The following is a 23538-nucleotide window of genomic DNA, read 5'->3' as shown; positions in this document are numbered from 1 at the left end:
GGAATATATACCTAACGCCTCCATACTACCCAAGATACTATGTTATCAGCCGGGCACCTTCAGCTACTGGATAATGAGAGTTAGCCGACAGTTGATGAAATTATATACTGTTCAAGTTCTCTTCTAAGAACTTTACTTTTGATCCTTTTTGGTTTATAGTTCCATTAGTCTATGGTAAATCAATTCCACAGTAAATCATTTGTTAGTCTTTGTGTTTAGAAAAGATGTAAAAGTCCTCAGGACTAGAAATGGATGATAAAGAGATAAAGGTTTTTCACAGGCTTTAAATCATGATTTTCAAAAGTTCCACTCAAACAGCTATGTACGAAGACTCTTTAAGGTCAAATTTTGTTATCCAGTCCCCACTCTAATGTCCTCCTTAAACGATCATACATAAACAAAATCTTGTGACTCTCTCCTTCAAATTAACTCTTTAACACAATGAAGCTATTGCAACGCTTTATACCCCTCTATGGGATTTTATCACACCACAGGACTATTGGTAAGTATTTGCAGTGCAGAAAAGTAAAATTGCTCACAGTACTTTCAAAAGCGGTAACTGAAATATTATAAATAGTTCATTAAGTAGCTTTTAATCAGATTAAAACTATTCAGCAAAGGAACGTTTTTTGTCCATAACTCACCGACTCATATATATTAATTGTTCTCCTTCTTGAAATAATAAGAGGTAGAAGGTGCACTTAATTCTTGGACAAAACCCTCAAAGAGCGAGGTGAAGATAAATCACTTACAAACAGCATTTATAAAACCAGTGCCAGTGAGGCTTCTTTGTTTATTCAAAGGCTGTTAGAAAACATATTACTAATGTTAATTTGATAGACCATACTTACCCAAAAATAAATCTAAGTCATTTCTGGACCACCACAATTAATCAAGTTAACTTACTACATGGGAAGAATTTCTTAATTGCCCCCACAGTAATTTATTTCAAATGAAAGTGAAAAGAAATCAGAAATTAATCATCCTTTTCAATTATTTCTTTCCCAACTTAGTGGGACTGCTTAACTTAAAGATTTTGTTCCTACTAGTAAAACAGAAGACTGCTCAGTGAAGTCCACTGAACACCCAATTTAGTACCATGTTTTGGTTAGTGATACAGTTGCTGCCCTGACATTTTCATTTTCAAAACAGTTACAAGAATCAAATCGAACTGGCAAGAACTAAGTTGCAAGTCAAAATTTGAGTCATCTCTGATGAAAAATCAGTATTCAAGTGCTAAGCTTGTATTCAAACCATTTTATCGTTCTTCTTTACAATTAAAGAAACTACTTCAACAGTCTGTACTTTGATGCTTCAATGAACCAAATGCATTTGTAGGAATATTTCACTTGGCAAGCAATGGAGACATTTTTAGATTTTTATCATCTTGTTAGACTCTCTTCCTAGTCCTCAGAGGTAGTAATTCAAACACGGCAGGATTAACCAAGAAAGAAGCAGTCAGAGAATAAAACCCACTTAAGGGTTTTTTAATGAATTTAAGGAAGTCTAACCAGGCAAGCCAGAGGGGTGTGTGACTTACCAATGACTTATCAAGTTTCCATGCTGCAGTAGCTCTTCCTATCCTGGTTAGACACTGTATCACACTTTAAGAAAGATGTATGCTTCAATTTATAGCAAACAGACCAGATGCTGATCTTTGCCTTCATATTTGATTTGCAAGACATTGGGAAAAAAAAAAACACCTTTCCTTTCCAAGATGATTAGAAAAAAAGGTAATCAAAACACTACAGACTAATGGGATATTCTTCTAATTACCAAGGAAAACATAGCACATTGCATTGCATACTTTGCTTTCAAGAGAGATGGTATTAAGCTTGTCTTAACTTTGCAGACCTTAAAAGGGTCAACACTAAAAATGAAAAATCTATTAGGAACATGAGAAAGTATCGGCCATTTGTTTCAAAGTCCAAACAAAATAATGAACATCTCCATTTTCATCTGCGTTTCACCTGATACCTCTTGAGTAGAGGATGGCTGTACTAGCTGCTCCCACAGGTGGCTGCCAAGCCTGCAGTCAGCCCTGGCTGCTGTGGAATTTAACTGGGACTCTTGAAAGGGCCATAGCCTCAGAAATCTCTCTCCCTTCAGAGCATTTGGATCCATCAAAAAAGTATTTCTTGATGCATAAAAAGGGATAAATTCACCCCATGCTAACAGGTCCACTTGCTTTCCTGCAGTGCACTGGACAAACAGCCACGCCGAGCCTACCGGGAATCACGACTCTGTGGCCGTTTCCCTGGCCGTGCTTCCTCACATTGCCTCCCTGCCCAAGCTGGCTACCTCTGTTGCCCCCCACCAGCTGCATGACCCAGAGAATACCTTTGACTACACAGAATCCCACTCAGAACAGAAGAATGAGAATTATTAAATTCCCTTGAATAAAGGTAAAACAAAAGAGCAAAATTAACCCAAATCTACACAGATTTAAAATCAAGGATCTTTGAATAAAGTTCTACAGCTGTGAGACCAACCTTAAAGAAAAGTGCACACCTCACCTTTTGATAAGCATATTATTTTTGCTTCATAACCCGCCTACCACATGGCAAAGAGGAGTTCACAGGTTATAGCTAGGGCACTGTGGTTGCAGGGTCCAGCTAAATGTACCCCTCTTTATAAAGAAAGAAGAAATCTGCCAGTAATTCAAATGCAGCACTGACCCACACCCAGCACTGTTTAAGGCAGACTATGCCTGTGTAATTAGCAAGGGCAGAGTGTAATCTGGCAGGCCTGCTGGGGAAAACGAGTTCCTGAAAGCTCTGAAACTGGGCTTAAGTAAGCACCTTGTGCCCCAACAGTTAGTTTCCATTTTAATTGCACACATTTTACCGTAACATTGGCTCCAAATTACAATAAATTGTTAAGGCAAATAACATAGCTTTTTGAATAAATAAAATAGCTATTTAATTGCTAGGGCCAGCCAGTTTGCGCTTTAAATACAGACCATGTTTCAGGTAATGCATATTCCTCCTAATGCTGGACCACAAAGGTCCATAATAACAAACTACTAAGCACTCGTTACTGCTCATTTACTTCTGCAGTCAACAAATGTGAAATCTAATTTGGTAGCAGTATATACTCTCTTTGCATTCATTTTGGCTGGGAATAAATGGTGGTGTTGGCTGAAAAAATTCCTCTTCTGATCATCAAAGTGAAGTACATCAGTTTAAGAATCATATTCTAAACACATCCTCGATTCTCCTCAGCTCAAACTATACATCACTGAATTTCACTAAGTTTTCAGTCATCTCAAAATTCTTGAGCATGAATAACTCCATGAGACAAACTGTGTTTCAAGCATAGAAAACATTAAAATTGTTGCAACATGTTCACCATCAACCAAAAGCAGCAGTACATCTGGTGTTGGCTCTAGCCTGGTAGCAAGGTTACAACTCCTTTAGCCACCCCAGAGACAAATTCTGTTCAAGTTAAAAGGAAAAATAAGCATCTCAACCTCAAAATAAAAATGCTATGCATCCATACATGGTAACCTGTCAATAAAGAGCCGTGCTCTACTCCAGAGAAAACAGCAGTCCATCACAAACAATAAGCAGAACTAGTTGCTTCTCTGTCAGAGAAGTCAGAGCGTGTACCTATCTCACACATTCACGTCTGTCCACGAGTATCATGCCTAAACTCGCCAGTAGCGACTACACAAGCACACAAAAAACCTAGTTAAGATGCTACATTTCACCAATAGTATTACAACCCAGACATACCAATAACTTTGTACACACACCTAGACAATATTGACAGGTTTAAATTTAAAGAGATACAACATAGCTTTCACAGTTTTAGCTTGAGCATCATCTACATACATATTTATTTCTTCAGACAATATGTTCCCTTAAGAATTACCTCAACCTATTTAACAAAAGTAATTTAAAAATATGTTGCAGCAATGTTGTTAATTTTCACTGAGACATAGTCATTAAATCTCTCACATCTAATAAGTAAGGATTAGTTTCCCTCAAATTCTACCACATTGTAGTTTTACACTCTTCAGATACTCGGCTATGGCAACAAATGCTGTGTACATGGCTAGCCTGGTAATTAAAATGCATTAGAAAAAAATTAAGACAAAAATTAAAATGTCAAATGCTGTTTTTAAAAGCAGAATGTACTTCTTGAGTACTATATAAAGAATGATATTTTCAATGATCTCTAGGATAAAGGGCTTCAAATTGAACAAACTCTCAATCTCCCAAGGAAAAGTTGAGACACATGAAAATTTTCCTTCTTAGAAAGTAACATGTAACACTTGCCATGATCAGGATTTTCAAAAGAAATTCCCTCTCCAGTTCTCCTTTGTGCTCAGCTACATCTGAGAAGTTACGAGGTATAGACCAGGGAATCTTAAGCGCATTATTAAGAAACTGCTTTATAAAAATACGACCAATAAAGCTTCTACTTCCCGGGAACATTAGAAAAGCAGTGCAGTATCCTCATGAAACAGAATAAGCCAGACTTGGAAGTATCCTTTTAAAACTAGGATTAAAAAGCTAAAAGTAATCTGTCATGTTTTAAATTACCCCCAATACAATAAATACTTGAGCAATTAAGGAAACACTGTTTCTTTGTGCAACAGTTCCTGACATCATCTAAATTTTTCAAAACAACATAATTAAGTCGTCTGGGAAACTCCACTTGCACTGCCATGTATGGTCTTACACAGGAGGCTGACACTATTGGTTTATAAGAGGAAAACTAGAAGCTGTAACAGGATTTTTCTCTTCCCCCTGACAAGCTGTAGATAAAAGTTCAAGGTCCATAACCAAGATAAATATACAAGGCTCAACTGTGCTCACCATGGCATTAATTTTGCACCAGTATAATTCCACACTCGCTTAAATGGGGCTCCCCCTGCTTGACACTATCTAAACCCACCGCTGGGCCCAGAGAATAGTAGTGGAATGATACTTTTGTTTATAGTCTTAAGAAAAGAATCAGCTTAATTTAACATAATTTCAAATAAATGTTGACTGTTAAAATAACATTCCAAGTCCAAAAATTACATAAACAACTATAAGCCCAGCACTGATTTGCTTAACTGACACTTAATTTTCCTATGATCCCCAACTTCCAAATATGCTCAAATTCTGATTCATAAAATGATTAATTTTTGTAAAAGGAAACCTATATGAACCCTAAAGTATTTTGTCTTTCTGCATAATAAAAGCATTTTTGCCTCTTTCTTGGCTCCAGATTTTTAATAAGCATAATAACTGTATATGATGCATTCCTACTGCACTTTTTTCTTCCCAAATAGCAAAATCAGTTCTTACAACTGAACAGCAAATAGCCCAGAATAAGGAAGGGATTAGAATGGAAAAACAATCATGGAGTCACAGAAATAAAAGTCAAGGATCCTTATCTGTCATCCAGTTCATTTCCTTGTCCTTCAGCAAGTGAACTTTTCCAACATGTCCCTTATAAATATTCAGCGCATATCTTTGCTAGCAGCTCCATGCTTTGAAACACATTCTATTTTAACTTAAAATATTTGTAAGTATTCAATACTTATTAGTATTTACTGTTTGATCATGTTTGCATATACAAATGCACATACACATCCTAACCGACACCTGCAGAAGGTTTCATTATCAAGAAAAAAGCCAACAAGCAAACAGATACTAGAATAACACAATAAAGTTTAAAATGGACAGAAGTAAAATGATCAAAAATGTAATAGCTCAAGCATTGCTCTTTGAGTTAAAAACACTGCATAGATAGGCAAACTGAAATGAGACAAAGATAGGAATTCCCTAGGTGTGTTTGCAGTACCACTCAGGATCTGAGGACTAAAATACCAGGACAATGACATAGCACTGATGCACTGGCTGTAGATGCTGGCTGAAGATGACAACCATGGCAGGTTACATGCTCCCTATAGTAACAAAAGAGGAAGACAAGGGCACAGTCCTAGTCCTCATTTTTTCCCCAAATCTGTTTTCCTGCATACTAATCCTCCCATTCACAACAGGCAGCTGGGTCCTACCCTCCTAGTTTATAAAAGCTGTAAGACTTCAGAAAAGCTTAGCACCTTCAGCAGCACGTACGGAAATGGTGACAACACAGGGGTGAATTGCACACAAGCAGCAGTGGGGAATACAGGAAAGTCACTCCTCTTGCATAAAAGCTTGCTGTTAGAACAATACCTAAAGCAACAAAAAAAAAACCCAACACAAAACCAAAAAAAAAAAAAATAATTAACCTTCCACCAAAACTTCAACACAATAAAAACAGTATTTCTTCTTGCAATGACTTTACTTTCTGCCCCACCTTAACAGCATGTGGCACATTAACAACAAAATCTGAGCTAGACTGAAGTCAGCTGCTGATGCAAAACAGACCTCCTATTTCTGTGTACAGGTTAGTCATGAACACAGACCTCATGCCTGAGGTGCAAATCTGACCTTGGTTTTACACTGCTGACCTTCCCACAAAAAGCACTGGAAATCTATGGATATAGAACACAACAGGGACAAGGTATAATTTCAATAGTGGTATAATCATAGCAGTAATAGTCACAACTGATTTTCATCAATGTGATTGGAAAAATCAGTCCTTTTAAGTTCCACAGTAAAACAGAAGTGGAAGGCATCGTATACAGAACACAGAGAATATAGGGTTGGGCTAGATTCAACAGCAGTTGTGAGTTTATATATATATATACATATATATAAAACACTGGAGAAAGTCAGTAACTACATCCTCCAAAAAGTAGTGCAAAACTCTATTTAGGATATAAATACCTGGATTATTCCTGAATGGTACTTTCTTCTTTGTTTCTCATTTTACTTAAATTTGGCAAGTCCTTCTACCAACAGAGTCACTGATGAATTCACGAAGTAATTAACGAAGGATGTACAAACAAATTAACTAGAGGTTTTACAGAAATTTGTAAAGTGGATTCTGCAAAACAATATTAATTGTACTTACAAACACTTTGTCCACCTCCCATTATGGTCAAAACCATTTGATAGAAGAAACAGGAACAACTAAAGTGAATCTAAGTTTATCAATGCTTGTGCCCTTAAACCAGGCTGCACCCAATAGATCCTGAATTTCTTCCTGAAAAGCTGACCACTTACCCCACTTTCTAGGGATAATTAAATCTCTAAAAGAAAAAAAGTTAACAGGAAAGTAAGATTTGAAAGACCTGGATCTGAGAATTTCTCTCAGCTGAGAATACTTAATGTCAAGTTATTATCCATACTGGCAATTGGGAATGGCAATGAGGACAGAAAATTAGAAATGGCACGGCCACCATTCTAAATGCCAATTCTCATCTCCCTAAAACTGTCAAGACTTCTTTACTTCAGTCTCACTCAGAAAGGATGTTGCTCCTAACCATATCTTTCTGCATTTTCAAATTTTGATTCACCATTTGATTTGAATTATTAGCTCCACTCCCAGCCTTCTTCATTCATAATTCATCTCCTACTGACAAGACTGAAGAAAAAAAAATAAAGAGCTAGAGACTTACTGGTGTTCAGGATATTCAACTGAGATACAGAAGAGTCAGGTCTGAAGAAGCAGGTCCTACAGTTCTTACATCATTTGCAAAGAAAGATAGCTCTACCAGGAGAGACCTCATGGTCAACACAGTTGTTTATCACAATCTAGCTAAGGCAATTCCTTGCACAGCTTGGTTACTCCTGCAAACCCAACTATTACCATGTGTAATTTTCCCTGCTTCTCACAAACTTCAAAGTCTACCTCGGGGCTCAGAAAAGACAACTTTGGAATGCTAGCTACAGAAACACCGCTTACTTACCCTCACATTGGCTTAAACAGGACCAGATTGCATCCCCAGATTGCAACTGTCACTTGCATTTTAATAATTGTTACCAGTGCAACTATATTAGCAAACAACACCTCTGCAAGGTCTTAAAATAAATCAATCCTTAGACTTAGCCTGAAATAATTTTCCCCCCAAGACTTTTTAAGAAAAGGCGCTCAGCTCCACCTGCTGCCAGATTTAGATTATTTCTCTCTGAGACCAAGGACTACACTACACAAAGGGACCTATTTTCTATTTGTTAAACATTGTATATGCATGCAAAAGGCAGAAGTCCAAACTGCTGTTATGTAGATACCTATCAAAGTGAAAGGCATCCCCTCTCCCCACAGGTCCATTAGCACACCTCGTTACTGCCCTTAGCAGCAGCAGTACCCATCCTTGGAAGACCTGTCTTCAACTCAGAACTAATTTATTCTATTTTGCCATTGTTTGCTACAATAAATATAAACATAACATAGAGGCCAAAGGACACTGAAGCTAAGCTGCCTAACAAGAGTCAATTAACTATTTCACACAGCTATGCAAAGATCACTGGGGGGGGGAAGCCAGTATACTAAATATTAAGATGCTCTCTCACTCTGACCCTGTAGTACTATGAAAATCCACCCACTAATTATACTGCTATAAGTTACAAGTAATTTGAGAAATGGGTGTTTTGCATTTGATGAGAAACAAATCCTCTTAATAAAGGAATAGGTTCTTTTAAAGAAAAACACTTTACAATGAGTTTAGAGATTCCTAAATATATATTCATTATTGCTTCTTCCTTTCGTATGCACCGTTTGGACTCATGAAGTGCTTCTAATGAGTAGCCAGAATAATAAAGAGATATGTAAAATGCCATTAAAATATATTTAAAAATAAATGTTTTAAAATATAAAATTCTAAACCAGATCTTCTGAAAAAAATCTTGCAATAGAAACAAAGTGTACCCATGCATAAAAAGATTCTAATCACCTGTCTTGCGTGACCTGTATGGCTTACCTGTGTCAATGAAACAATACAAATCGACATCAATAAAATCTTTAAAAAAACCAACCAACCAGTCAAAAAAAACCCCACAACCTTTACCCCCTATTCCTTTTTATAGGCCTGATTCTGATATTTTTACCAGTGTAATTTCTTTTATCTTAATGAAGCAAAACTAGATTTACACTGGAGTAATTTAAAAGAGAACAGGGACTGTGTGCCTATAGACAGAGCTCTCCATGCATTTTGGTGGGATTGTGTTCATCTAAGGACAAGTACGAAATGCTTTAATAGCATGGTAGTTCAGTGGAAAAATAAAGCATTCTGAAACACTTTGGCTGTCAGTCGCCTACCTTTTGCTGTCTGTTACATTTCTATTCTCCCTGAGCCAGTCATCAGAGGAGACACTGACTTTTTTAACACTCTCCCCTTGAACAAGATAAATTGGCCCACCTACACAGTGCAGAGAGGGCAAATCCAGAAGAAACACACTTTTTCCTCTTGCTATGCTGTACAGAATTTTTAATGCAAATCAGTCTGGTATATTTCCTCCTATTTTGGAAAAATAGGTATATTTTGTTTGTTTATTTGGTGTTTGTTTATTTATTTTAATTAAAATAACAAATAAAACCGCATGGTTTTGCAACTACCTTTCCAGAAGTCCTCTGCTGCCCTCATGTGTTTCACAGGAAAAGTAACTCTTGAAGTCTGCATAAAAAATAAAATCGCTCCTCCAAGCACAACAGCTTCTCTGGTTATGGACGAGACATAGTCCATGGAATAATAACTGAAAAATAACAGAAAATGTATCTTTTTTTCCAGTAAAGCTAAGTTGACTGGTTTAGCATTTAATTACTATATAACAAAATAAGAAAATTTATTCAGTTGGAGATAATCATCATTTCCAAGCAATAGATTTCAAAGCTAGCATACTTTTAGTATTTAGTGAAAGCTGATAATGTTAGCCTGGTGGAAAAACACTTTATTTCAAAACTTACTTTTTGTCAAAGCTAATTTCAGTTGCTTATGCTGACTGGCAAAGTAACTTCTTTCCTGTTCCATTATACTATACTGTACAGAATAAAATCACGTGACAGTTGCACTAAGGCTCCTGTTACTTGTGATCAGTACATCCAAGGTGTGGTCCCCATACTGAGCTTTCCTTTGACACTCCCACCAGCCGCTGCCCTGCACTTGTCCTGAGGGTCTCAGTGCCCAGAGTCACAGTTTGATGGACTTTGCCTCAGGATTTGGCTGCTGAGGTTCAGACCACCCTTTAAAAGGTTTCACCATTCACTTCCTGTGTTATTGTCTTAATCCTATCCAGTCCCTACACTGCTCCTAGACCTCATGATGTCAATACAAGTTTGTAATAAGTTGTAGTAATATCTCTTATGGCAATGCTGGGTTTACAATGATAAAACATATCAGGATAACCAATAAAATCTGCCCTGTTATCAAGCTCTTTCATACTCTGGCTAAAAGCCATGAATAGCCCTCCCATACCAAAAGTGGTGACAGATCAGCCAGTCCCCCAACAGTCATTCCACAGGAGGGGGAAGGCAAAGGTAGAGATGGATCATGATTCCCACATTTGTTCAACCCTATACATGAGCTATTGGGTGGGATCAGATCATAAACTTTCATTTATACTGCCTGAACTACCATGATTGATCAATCGTTAATCTACATCCCACCATATGAATGCCTTTAAAATGCCTCAACTTCTCAGTAACGACAGTATGTTAAACTCTCCCTTCTCTACACAGAACTCTAGGCTATAAAGCAGAATAATCCATTTTTCTTTCCATCATTAAGAAAATGTACCTGCACGGTAAGTGTTCTGCAAATAAACACCAATGCTCCATTATCAGCAGGGTGGACTGGAAAGAACTGTTGCCATCCCATAACTAAAGTACTGAGGGTTGTTCTCCCTTCCCCGACAGGTAACAGCTCTGGTACAGTAGTCTCATTTTAGAAAAGTGAGGGTTTTTTTGTAAAATTGCTTTATATTTGTTCAATTTTTTAAAAAACAGTAAATGCAGCATGAGGACAGCCAACACCAGAACACTTTTGCCATCCTGGTGACAGAAAAGAGCAAAACACCATTTTATGTGAAGGGGGGAAGAGGGGTTAAACGCTTACCTAACACAGAAGACTCTGTAGTGCTGCTGATTAAAGTTATTCAAATCCTTCTCCAGTCACCACCGGGGAGATGCCAGGCATCAGTCACGCACTCAGATTGCTGAAGCTACCTGTACCTCCCAAAAAAACAGGCAGCCTTACCATCCCAGAGAGGAATGCTAACAAAAAATCCAGTTCTCAGAAGTCAGCGCGCCTGGGGGGTGACAGGGCAGCGAGGTGTGCAGGTCACCCAGTGGGGCTGCCCTCACCCACCCTCCCACCCACCTCAGGCATCAGTTTAACCCCCTGTCTTTTACTTGCCAGCTCTGTATGCACCTACTGTTACAAGTTACAGATACACGGATCTCCTGGGTTTCATACAGCATCGTTTCTCTTTCAAACTTACATTATTAGATAAAAATGCTGCAAAAAGAACACACTGGCACAATCCTCCACCTCACCCTTTACAAAGCCCATACTCCAACACGAGTTTGGTGTTACACAACACAACAATGGCAGCACAAAAACTTCACAAGTGTAACTTAAAATTTCAGCACAAGGGAAGCCTCGTGTTTTCCAAACACGGCGCTGTGAGGATCGCTACCAGCACCACAGGGCAGGGCACCGCGCTGTGGTAACGGGATGGTCGGGAGAAAAGCAACGGAGACAACCCAAACACAGAGTGGGTTTAAAGAAACGTTCTGCTTAACTGTGTAAAAATACCTGGTGATGGAAATTAACAAAAAGGACTGTGTTAACTGACACTGGAGTTTTAAACGCCAAGCACTAACCTGCTTGCTCGAGTACCTGCAGATGACTGGTCTGTAAGGAAAACCATGAGCCACCCGAAGCCCACACAGGTTTCCCTCAAATCTTTTCTGCAACACAAACCAGTCGCGCCGGGCACCAGCGGCTGCGGGCACTGGGTGTGTAACACGGGGTAGCCCTTCCCTCCCCACCAATGCTCCCCTCGCTAAAGCTCTGTTTCTGCCGCCCCAAAGCAGCCAGGGCGCCTTCCCCTTCCCGCTGGCTGCCTGGTTTGCCGGTACCAACCAGCTTCCCTCTCGGTGAAGGCCTGCCGTTAACCTCTAACCCACGAGTTAACGCCCGGCGCCTCTTCCCGCCTCATCCGCTGCCCTGCGCGCCTCCCCGCGCCCCGCCCGCAGCACGGTTTCCCGCGCGCCGCGCCACACCGCACGCCGGGCGGCGGGAGCCCGCGGGCAGCACCGGCCCCAGCGCCGGCGGGAGCGCGACCAGCCCTCGCAGGCGGCGCGACAGGCGCCGCTGCCGGGCGGCCACCATTTCGCGCCGCGGCACCCCGCGCCCGCCTGCCCCAGACCCGCTGCGGGGGGAGGCTGGGGGCTGCCTCTGGCCGCAGGCTGGGAGGAGAGGAGGCGTCAGCCCCCTTTGCCCCACGACAGCAGCCCGGCCCACAGGCGCCGGGTGGGGAAGCGCCCCCGAGGCCCCACCCCGCCATGACAGGGCGGTCAGGGGAGGGGCGCCGCCCGGGGAGCCGGCAGGGAGCGGTTCTCGCTGCCCGGCGCGGCATGGCGGGGAGCGGCGCTGGCCCCCGCCTCCCCCTGAGGGTGCTGGCGCTTCTTTGCTGCCTGCTGCGGGCCGGCACCTGCGCCCTCCTGCCGCCGGCAGGCACCCGGCCCGGGGAGGAGGGCGGCGGCAGTCAGGGCCGCCCTCCGTGGGACGGAAGCGGCCGGGAGAAGGAAGCGGCGGCGGCCCTCCGGGTAGGTGTCCCTGCCCGCGCGGACACTGCGGGCTCCGCCGGAGGAGGAGGAGGGGTGTGAGGTGCCGCCGCTAAGCGGGTGGCTGGCGGGCGGAGGAAGGTGGCACGGCACAGCCCCGGAGCGCCGCCACCCGCTCCGGCGTCCGTTGCAGTTTCGTTTTCCTCGGCCCTGCCCGCTGGGCTTCCCCTGAACCGCCGCCCGGGGGTGGCCGCTGCCCCCCGCCCCTTCCCCGCGCCGGCGCCAGGTGGCAGCCTGGGGCCGCGGCGGTGGCGGAGGCGGAGGCGGGCCCAGCCCTCCCGCGCCCCCGGCTCCGGCCGCTCGGCGGTGGCCGCTGGGGCTGTTTCGCAGGGGATCGGGGCGGCCCCGCCCCCGGCAGTGCCCCCCTTTCCCCCCGGGGCGGCCCGGGCGGTGCTGCCCGCACGCACTCGCTCAGCGCTGCGGTGAAGTCTGCGTAAAAAAGTGGCGTTAAGCGTCTTTAGGCTTCGTGTCGAACTTTGTCTGCAGCAGAGGGGGGTGGGGGGGTCCCATTGTCTTGCTTTTGTAGGTCAAACCCATGGTTTCCAGAGATCTAGGATTCCTGCTAACTTATAGGTTAATTTTTAAATGTCTCTAGGCCGTTATACTGCCCTTTTGCTTTATGAGGAGGTGAAGCGATACAGGGTTCGCTCTCACATAAGATTTATAAGTCTCTCTGAACCACAAGGTTTGTTGTGCTGCTGGAAGAGGCCATCAGATGGCTTGGACACAATTTCTTCTTGGCTTGGCTGGTTCGGCTGTCTCATACCATTTTTTTACTGTCTGTGCACTTAACATTAAATGCTTATTCGGTGTCTTTCTTGGAGTTGAAATCTGTCTAATGGCATTTATATTGGTTTGCTGGGAATCCACGGTGGATCTGAGGGGAGCAGCTGTCTTGTTACCCAGGTTCATGTTTACTGGTGCAAACCTCTTATTTCTCTGCTCTTATGGTTTTGTCACTACTGCTAAGTTAATAATGCCCACTAATATTTCTTTTTCCTTCAGGAAAGTGCTAAAAGAATTAGGTTACTGAATTCATCATCAAAAGATAATACAACTGCTTTCTATGGAATAAATCAGTTTTCTCACCTGTTTCCTGAAGAGTTCAAAGGTACATTTTCTGGCTGCTGCTATTGCCTTTTCTTTTATTTTTCTTTTTTTTACCCAGAACCTTGTGTCTTTCACATTTATGGATTGTCCCAGTGCTGATAGTAAGCTAGTTTACAATGTCTGGCACCAAACTGTAAGTACTTTGGAAGAATACAGCAATCGTTTCCTGGGGTGCACCAAGCCCAGCACAGCTAGCCGGCTGAGGAAGGGATGGGCCCACCCTGCACTGCACTCACCTCAAATACTGTCTGTAGTTTTGGGCACCTCAGTATAAGGACATCACATGGTTGGACTCAATGATCTTAAGGATCTTTTCCAACCTAAATGATTCTAGGAGTCTGATCCTGTGTTTCTCTGGTCTTGCAATGTTGAATTGCCCAGAGCCTGAATGCGATTTAATACATACACTATTCCTTCTCCTTCCTTTCTTCTTATTCCTTCTCACAGGATCTTAAAGCCTTCTTCATTTGCAACAGTTTTAAAACTGGAAAATACACAAGGTTCTCAAGTACACCCCCAAGACGAAACTGACTACAATCCAAACAATGCTTTAAGGTCCCTGGCTGTACTAGGATAGCCATGACTTTCAGGAGCAATATGACACAATTTTTTTTTACAAAGTAAATTATCCTAGTCTTCCCTTCTTGCTGTTCAAGTCTGCTCTTAATTCTATTCATTGAGGGATTTTGCACCTTTTTAAATTTTAAATAATTAAGCAGCTTTTTTTAGTGAAAAACTAGCAATTTGCTTGTCTTTCGGAATCTATACGTTATTCTCTTATTTTTCTCTTTTTGCTTGACTAAAATAAAGTCATATTTTTCAGTAAGTAAAATGTAGAAAAATTTCAAACAAGATTTGTTTTATGGAATGGTTATTGATCAGCTAGTAAATCTTCATGCTTTGTACATACATTCATTGCCTACTTGAGATATTTCTGTTCTTTCTAGAACTCTAGGAATATTTACATTCATTCTGGAGTACAATGAGTATTTTGAAATACATTAGTTTTCTATGTGTTTGGGAATGTGATGTAATCTCATGATTGTAACTACAGATCAAAGTTTCCTCTTGGGTTTCTAGTAAAACAGTAGTTTGTGGGGTTTTCTTAGTAGATTTATAGATGTTTGTATTTTGTTTAGCTATTTACTTAAGAAGCATACCTCGCAAACTTCCCAGATACGTGAAATTGCCAAAGGGAGAGGAAAAACCTTTGCCAAAGAAGTTTGACTGGAGGGATAAGAAAGTCATTGCAGAAGTGAGAAATCAGCAGACAGTAAGTCCTGGTGTTTTCCTTTTGTGATTCTCAAGCACTGCTCAGAGGCAGTTTCAGCAGGTAAGTTGCAGAGCACAGTGAGGGTTTTGGAAGGGACCAGCACTGCCTCAAGACTCCTTGGAGAGCTGGCACAAGCATGGCCCGCTGAACATATGCAAAGTCACATCACATTTTATGCAAAATGGGATTAGACTTAAACGCATGAGGTGTAACTGTTGTGCATTTAGAAATTACACAGTTATAAACGGTGTGCAATACGTTTTTTTGATCTAGTTAACTAAATCTGCAAATATTTTGCTCAATGTGTATTTTGTGTTTTCCTGAAGAGACTGAGCTAAGTTCAGTACCTGGCGTCATCCCCCAGTTTCACCTGGATGTGTATAGATCCTTTGCTGTTGTTTTCTGTCATGATTGAATGCCCGTGGCTGGTCACCACCTACATCTTTACCATTGAACACCTCGGGGGATGCATTCATGGTAGGAAGATAACCAGACCCCACAGGATTACAGTTTATCCCAAAGTGACTATGGTCACTGGTAAGAAACAAACAAGCTGATAAATACCCAGTGACTTTCCTTTCTGTGCTTCACACAGTGTGACCTGGACCTTACCTAGGAATAAATTCAGCTTCCTATTTTAAGTGCCGCAGTTTAAAGAGCCTAGAACTGCAGTATAGATTCTGTTTAAGAATTTTGTTTTATGTTTATTTTCAGTTTACTGTTTCTTAAACTGTCATCTAATACATTTCTAAAGAATTCTTCAGACTGTGCAGCATTATAGACTGTCCTTAAGTGCATCCTTTTCAAAAACTTACTGTTTAATGCGGTTTAAAAATTATTGAATCCTGAGACCAAATCCTTCTTTAAGAAAATAAATATCTCACAGCAAAAAGCATCTTCAGATGCTGTCATAAAGGCCAAAAATTAATTTGGAAGGAATCCTTAAAATGCGACACCGATAATGCAGTTCTAGCTTTCAGAAAGTACGGGGGGTGGGGGGTGGGGGGAGGGAAACAGTTCATTTTAAATGGCTGCTTAAATTTCTGTATTATTGCCTTAAAAACAAAGTTCAAGAAAAATGTAGTAAACGAGCATTAGAGAAGACCCTTTCAACTTTTTTTTTTTTTTTCCCTTTTCATATGAGGCTTCAAAATCAAACCTGACTTTTGTTTTTCCCCCGTTTACTTTCTCTTTGTACCAGTGTGGAGGCTGCTGGGCTTTCAGCGTTGTGGGTAGTATAGAGTCTGCCTATGCAATTAAAGGAAATAACCTGGAAGAACTCAGCATACAGCAGGTTATTGACTGTTCATACAATAATTATGGCTGCAGCGGGGGATCCACTGTTAGTGCTTTGAGTTGGCTGAACCAGGTTTGAAACTTTTCATAAATCTCAAACCCTTTCTTAGCTTTCCTGTTACCATTCCTGTTTACTGGGAAAAAATGATGGGGAAAGTGCAGTGTAAGGTCGTATGATTTTATTTTTTATTTTTTTTTATGTATGGGTGTGCAGGTATATATATATACACATATGCATGTGTTTGCGTATGTATGTGTGCTTATTTATTTAACCTAGAGTCAAGCAGTTCAAGCAGAATTGAAATTTGATTGGAATTTTATGGTCTATATATGTTTTTGTGAATAACAAATCAACCCATAGGGGTTGAAAGTAACGTTCCTTGAAACCTACAGTATTGCCACTGAATTAAATCAGAACTGAGACATACAGTGCCAGTGTAGGAGGAGCCATTTATCCATGTGTCGTTTTGTGGATTTAAGTGTCCAGTTTAACCACCAGCATTTGGGGAAGAGGAGGGATGTTAAGATAATTCTGCTTTCAAATTTCTGTGGTTCCTGTTGCAAACACTAAAATCATGCCACAAGTGTGGAGAACCTCAGAATAAAATTCACTGCTTTTACCATTGTTTCACTCGCAACCCAAAGCAATGAAAACACAGACATAGTTTCTACTTTAGTTGTAGCTAGCATTCATGAAAAATGCAAAATGTACGTTACTATACATCAGCAGAAACATTTTAGTATCTTTAAAAAGCACTCTAGGACAACAGTTTGAGTATAGGAATATTAAAAGAATTCCACAGTTATTTAAGTTTTTAAAAAGAAATTATTTTTTTCTTTTAAGAAACTGTAATTATGCTGAAGGGTCATATAACTGTGGCTAATAACAGTCTAGATACTTGTTTAATTTGCATTTCAAGAAAGACTGAGGATATTCATCTAGATTCATCTGAAGCAAAATTCGCTTTTGCTTGACCACAGAGGAGCTACAAATGAATTGGACTGGAGAAGACACTGTCATAAACAGACTGTGCTGCAGAAGACAAGAAAAGTATAAAATGTTGATGCAATAGCTTTGTAGCTGGACTTGGAACTGTGGCAGCCGTTATAATATGTTTTATACCCGTGTGAGGATTTGATGCCAATAACAGAATTTGACTTAATTTCAGTATTTTATATAACTGTCCTTGGGATACTTGTAGTCTTGAACTGTCCCAAGGAGAGGGTAATTTTGTGTGTGGGTGTCATTTGAAGGGAAAGAATAGTCATTCATTAAATGAATGCAGTCTCTGTGTCTTGAAACTGATGAGATTGCTCATAAGGCTAGTTTAAACCAGAGACCTTGTAAATTTCATTCATTTTTTAAGACTTGTGAATCCCTTCTGAAGCTTTCTCCACAAACAAGGAAACTAAAGATAGCAAATACCGTATTTCCCAGCATAACATTCTTATTTCTAATCTTGCCCAGAGCACACTGACTTTTGAGTGAGTTCTGTGGTCGTTTTCAATGTATTTTGAGCTTTTTAGTGTTAAAGTCAAATGTGTTATATTCTCATTCATTTATCTTCTTGCAGACAAAAGTAAAACTCGTGAGAGATTCAGAATATACTTTCAAAGCTCAGACAGGACTGTGCCATTATTTTGGTCACTCAGATTTTGGAGTTTCAATAACGGGATTTGCTGCATATGACTTCAGGTAGCTGCTATTGATTCTTTTTATTTGCTGTACTTTTCCTTCTGCATTCAGTAACTGTGAAATAAGCTAGAGCCAATAGTGCATTGACCGGCCAAAGGTTATGAAGTTGATTGCATCAGTTGTGTAGCTGTGTACTGGATAAGAATTAACACATAACATTTTTGAGAGTTAAGGTTTGCCACAATGAATCTGCTCAACCCTGTCATCATTAAGCCTATTTGAACTAGAAAGCTTAAGTCTGTGTCTTCAGATTATGTCTTTTACATTGGCTATGTTTAAACTGGAACGTTTAGTCACTTAAAATTTTTAATATATTCTAAGTGAACATTACACTGCTAAAGTATCAGAAATGGTAAATCCTACCCATAGTAAGTGGAATTTGTTGATAAAAGTTAGGAAGTATTCAGTTATTTCAGTATTCATTCATTTGTATACCCATCTGCATCCTCCTCCAGTCCATAACTTTACAAACAGTGCTGTCAACTGAATTTTGTAAAGACAGCTGGTAACTTTTTAGGTTTCTGTACCAAGAAAGTTTGTTTCTGATTTTTATTAGCACAATACAGCTGCATACTGAACTTAAAGACAGGAAATACAGTTTTGACTAGGAATTGAATTACTGCCAGATATAAATAACTAAAATCAATTACAGCTTTGCCAGTCTGTATTTGCCAAATTCAGTTATTGCACATATCATGCAGTGATAAAGATTTCCTGTTCCATTATATTACATAAGTAAAACCATATGACGATGCTAATGGTAGATATCCCATAGTGGTAATGTCTTATGTTTTGTAATGTTTGAGATACGTATTTTAGTGTATTATTAGGTATAAGAGGTACTTCTGCATGTTTGAAAAAAAGAGTGGGAAGTAATAATACAGGCTAATGGTTTGTCCAAAGCTGTTTTTAATCGAGAGGAGTGATTTGTATAAAAGGTATGTAGTGCTCACCATTGCCCACTGACTTTACCCAGAAACCTGCTTCTTTTCAATAGGATCATATCTTTGGATCTGCACCTTTCCCATAGTCTTTGTGCCCTATATTTATGTTACTGTATTGTATTATATGAAATATGTATTTATTGATGTATGTTATGTGGTGTGTAGAACTCAAGAGGAAACAGTTTAATTATTTCATTTTAGATTACCACCTCTCAGATTGCTTTAGTGTGCTTAAGTACTTAAGTAACTAGGCATTATCAATCACTTCTTTCACAGCGGTCAAGAAGAAGAAATGATGAGGATGCTTGTTAACTGGGGCCCTTTGGCAGTAACAGTAGATGCAGTTAGCTGGCAGGATTATCTTGGTGGGATCATACAATATCACTGCTCCAGTGGAAGAGCAAATCACGCTGTTCTTATCACTGGTTTTGACAGAACAGGTGCGTTTCCATCAACTGAACTTCAAATCAGTAGTTTTTTGTCTTTCTTCTCTTATTTGCAACTTGCCTCCTGTAGGGCAAATTATTAAAATCCAGGACTGGGTGTTCTGTTAAAATCTGTTTGGTTTGGTGTCATATCGGTTCTGGAAATGCAGCCTGATCGCAGGAGGAAAACTCTTCTTGTCTGGCCTCCTTCACTTCTGTGGGACTTCATGTCCTTGTAAAGGCAAGAACATATCTGTGTTTCTTTACACTAGCAGAGGATATATCCAGTCTGTTCAACTCTGGAATATTAGCTCTGTCCTCTGTGTGCACAACAGTAGGTTTCACTGTACTACATCGTCAAACTGTCAGAAATGACGAGATATTAAAATAGTAATTAACGCTGTAGAATGTTAGATGTTTTTTACGCTTCCCAAATCTTGGGTGGTCGCTCATTGATGAAAATTTCTCTTCCAGGTAGCATCCCTTACTGGATTGTACAGAACTCTTGGGGGCCTACATGGGGAATAGATGGCTATGTTCGTGTTAAGATAGGCGACAATATCTGTGGTAAGTCTGACAAAAAAATATTTCAAGTGATAAAGGCCACATGCTGGGATATGTTTCTTCATGTACTTAAAGTGATCTAGTGGGATCCTGAGAGAGGAAATACAAGGGATTGCTGTGTTTTAAAAGAGGTTAGATGAGTCCAGTAAATAAAGTGGTTGCCGGTTCAACCAAGCCATATATTTGAATGCTTGAAAAAACTATGCAAAGATAAAGCTGGATACGGCACAACCAATAAAGCGCTATTGTACCTTACCATATAGAGGTGATAGCATTGTAAAGCGCACGGTCACGTATCGTGGTTGGAGGTTAGTGCTGTTGCTATCCTCAGTACAGGTAAAACAAACCGATCTGGAAAGTGGATCTGCCTCTGCTTGGGAATCGTGTACCCTGCTTGTGGCTTTTCTTGCAGGGCAGAGGTATAACTTTTAGTGCTACTTCCACCTGCCCTCTTTACCATTTGCATGAGATTTTTCTTGGTGTTTGAGGGGGTTATGTAGTGTTAAATACCCAGTGTCTTCTAAATTGCTGGATATGGAGGTAAGGTAGGTGAAGCTCCTGTTTACCAGCAAAGATTGCTGAGCCAAATTGCTGGGATCGGACTACCAGGTAGTGTGGTGTGTGTCCATTGAATTTTTGTCTGTTAGATTAACACTGGAGGTCTTCTGTTGGCTTTTCCTTCCGCGTAGGTTTCAAAGTAGCTCTCAGTCATTGTAAAAGGTGTTAAGATGATGTAAGCCATCTGCAAATAAGAATAGATAATACTGCATTTGCCTGCACTCGGTAAAGATCAGGACAATGTATCCCATCATAGCTTTTCCATGTTGCTGAAACTTTTGTTCTGACTGTTGTTGTATAAACACACTATTTGCAAAGAGAAGTTTAGAAGTAGTGCTAATTAAAGCAACTCAATTGTAGAGGTGGTCAGGAAGAACAGATGTGTTATTTTCAATATCTCATCTTTCAAAAAGCAGGCTCTTGCACATTTTCTGTAGCATGCCATCCAAGAACATCCTGCAAAGGCCAGTAGTTTCTCTCTTTACCCCATAGATGATGTCTTCTGGTTTATAGGTGCTGTGACACCACTTTGGAGGGTGTAAGAGCCATCACCCTTTGATACCTTCCCAGGCTGTTGTCAGACTTGGCTTTCAGTGCTGGAAAGAGTACAGTACAAAAAGAACTGAGCATGAATAAAAGCCTAGTTCATTCTGTGTTTGTATATATGTACAAAAATGTGTCGTGTAATAGGATTTGTGATCTCTAGTCTCTTGGTGAGCTTTCAAAGCTGCATAGCTTCATATTGTCTGTACATTGCTAATGCATGTGATTAGAAAGGAAGAGGATATCAAAGTTTAGAGGGCTTTTCAGTGCCGAGATTGGACCAATGCTGAGTCCTCAGAAAGGATGTAAAGTTTTGAACATGAAAGCGGAGGGAGGAGGAGAGTTGATCTCAGCTATAAACAGTGTCAGGCAAGGGAGAAATAAAAGGACTGCAGCTGATTCCCTGCCTGCCCCCAGCAGTTCACCGACTGTCATGGCATAGATGGCATTATATGAATTCTGAAAACTTATTTCTGGCAAGTTTCCACTTCCAGTATTTATTAATTTTTTTATTATTATTATTTCATTTGTAGGTATAGCAGATACAGTTTCATCAGTATTTGTTTGACACTTAATGGCCAAAGACCACAATAATGGTTTGGACACACACTGCATATGAAGATTTACTTGAAAACAACATTTTCTGAGATAAGAAATTGCTGTAAAGGCAATTCCTGCTTTTAGGCAATACAGGGACGGGCTGGCTGGAGTTTTTTAAAGTATTTTTATTTGGAATGTGTGTTGCACGTCAAATCTCTCATGGAATAAGAAGACTCAGAATCAACTGCAGAGTATGCAAAAAGAAGTTACAAAGATGGACTGAAACTGTGAGTGTGAACTCCATCCAGGTGTTGAATACTACTCCATAAAATAAATGTGACAAGAAAAGAAGTGATGACAGATGATAAGGAATTTGGATCCAATAATCAATAGAATGACAGTGTATAATTGAAATGCTTTGAATATAAGAAGGATCATGATTAGGTCTGCTTTTATTGGACAGTAGGAAGAAAATACTTCCTGTTATTCTTTGATACTTGGCTTTTCTAGCACCTCTGACAGACACAGCCTCCTTTTTGTTAAATCTTACTTTTTCTCTAAAGTTAGAAGAATAGAGGAGGGAAACGCCTAGTCAAATGTTTCCTGAGCAGCCAGTGTCTCTGAAGTGCTGCGGTCCTTCAATTTTAGTCTTTAGACCTTTATTAGGTAAATGTAACTTCAGAGCTTTTCAGAGCACGTTTTGGAAGGTGCCTGGAATGTCAGTGTCTTCTGCATTCATTTGTTAGATGGGTAGAAAAGTAAGAAGTAACTGTATTTAGGCATATGGAGGCAGTTCTAGTGATTTAATGTTGTGTCTTCTGGCAGGATGTATGTGTTTGCAAATCAGCTTTTCCGTGCTCTGAGAGCTGTACCAGTTCTGTACCTTCTGCCTTCTCTACTTCACGGCTAACAGTGAAGCCAGTTGCAAAGCAGAAATTAAAAACCTCCCTTATTACAGAAAAAAAGTGTCAGGGTGCAATTTGTTAATATATATTTGCCACCTTTACAAAGTCAGCAATTAAAGAATATTCCAAACTGAGTCAGGGTTAAATTTCTCTACATTAATTGAATTAATAGGTGGGACTTGCTGAGAATCGAAAAAGGGTGCCAGATTTGCTGACTTGTAAAACTGCCTTTGCAGGCAAATGTAACTGAAATTCACAACCAAACGTAATTCTAAAATGCTCTGAATCTTTCATCTGGAATGCTTTACCTGACTCTTTTAGGAAACATTGCTAGGATACGTATTGAAACAGTTCTGCAATTTTTGCACTAAATTAGCTCTACCATGTTAACAGATCGTTGTGTTATAATCTTTTTTTATGACAAATGCAATGAATGGTCATAACTGTCTATTGTAAGTATTGCCATTTTAGTCCTCCTGCTTCTAAGTGTTAATATTTTAAATGAAACTTAGACCAAGTGCAATGGTCTCACTACTTCAGGTTCTGCTACTTATTGCATTTACTGCAGATTAACAAAAGAGGAAGTCTTCTGTAGTTTTGCTGTCTCCTGTAGAATGGCCTTCCCTTAACAGTCTACAAACAACAAATAGTGCACTTCCATAACTGGAAAACAATAGCCAACATTCCTAATAGGCGTTGCTAAGGACAATGTTATTAAAGTAGTATCAAACACAGATGTCCCACCAGTGGTTTTGAGGTGGTACTACCCCAGGTGTAAGTACCTAAAGTGCTAAGATACAGAACAACTCACCAGAAGTTAAGGCCTACAGCGTATGTCCCTTCCAAGGGAAACATTTAAAAAGCCAAAAGTCAATCTAATAAGAAGACAACTTTATCGATATTGTATAGACAAATTTGTCTCGCTTTTATTATATATCAATTTTACCCTTATTTCAATGATATTTTGAATAAAAAAAACTTTAAATGCCCATGAAACTGTTGTTTGAAC

At 40.1% G+C, this 23538-nt stretch overlaps 1 protein-coding gene and 1 long non-coding RNA gene across 3 annotated transcripts in view; one reads left to right on the top strand and one right to left on the bottom strand.

Annotated features, from left to right (window-relative positions):
- Nucleotides 1-11867, bottom strand: part of LOC308062984 — a 47793-nt gene extending 35926 nt beyond the window's left edge. The window contains exons 1-2 of the long non-coding RNA XR_013927782.1: nucleotides 10940-11867; nucleotides 9445-9581 (exon numbers count right to left, since the gene is read on the bottom strand). This is a non-coding gene — a long non-coding RNA (uncharacterized lncRNA). The remainder of the gene's footprint in view (nucleotides 1-9444; nucleotides 9582-10939) is intronic.
- Nucleotides 11868-12306: 439 nt separating this feature from the next.
- Nucleotides 12307-23525, top strand: CTSO (cathepsin O). Of its 2 annotated transcripts, XM_080385311.1 has the most exons (8): nucleotides 12315-12657; nucleotides 13681-13786; nucleotides 14925-15058; nucleotides 16260-16427; nucleotides 17929-18050; nucleotides 19271-19434; nucleotides 19894-19986; nucleotides 21618-23525. In XM_080385311.1, the coding sequence occupies exons 1-8, from the start codon at nucleotides 12394-12396 to the stop codon at nucleotides 21650-21652; spliced, it is 1086 nt and encodes a 361-aa protein (XP_080241437.1). In that variant the 5' UTR covers nucleotides 12315-12393; the 3' UTR covers nucleotides 21653-23525. The 2 variants fall into 2 exon arrangements, with proteins under 2 accessions (XP_080241438.1, XP_080241437.1); XM_080385312.1 differs by lacking the exon at nucleotides 16260-16427 and having other exon boundaries at nucleotides 12307-12657.
- The last annotated feature ends 13 nt before the right edge of the window (nucleotides 23526-23538 follow it).

This window comes from Falco punctatus (assembly GCF_963210335.1).
Source record: "Falco punctatus genome assembly, chromosome: 1".
In the NCBI taxonomy this organism is placed as follows: Eukaryota; Metazoa; Chordata; class Aves; order Falconiformes; family Falconidae; genus Falco; species Falco punctatus.
Note: the sequence above shows the minus strand (reverse complement) of the source record. Positions and strands in the feature narration are given on the sequence as shown.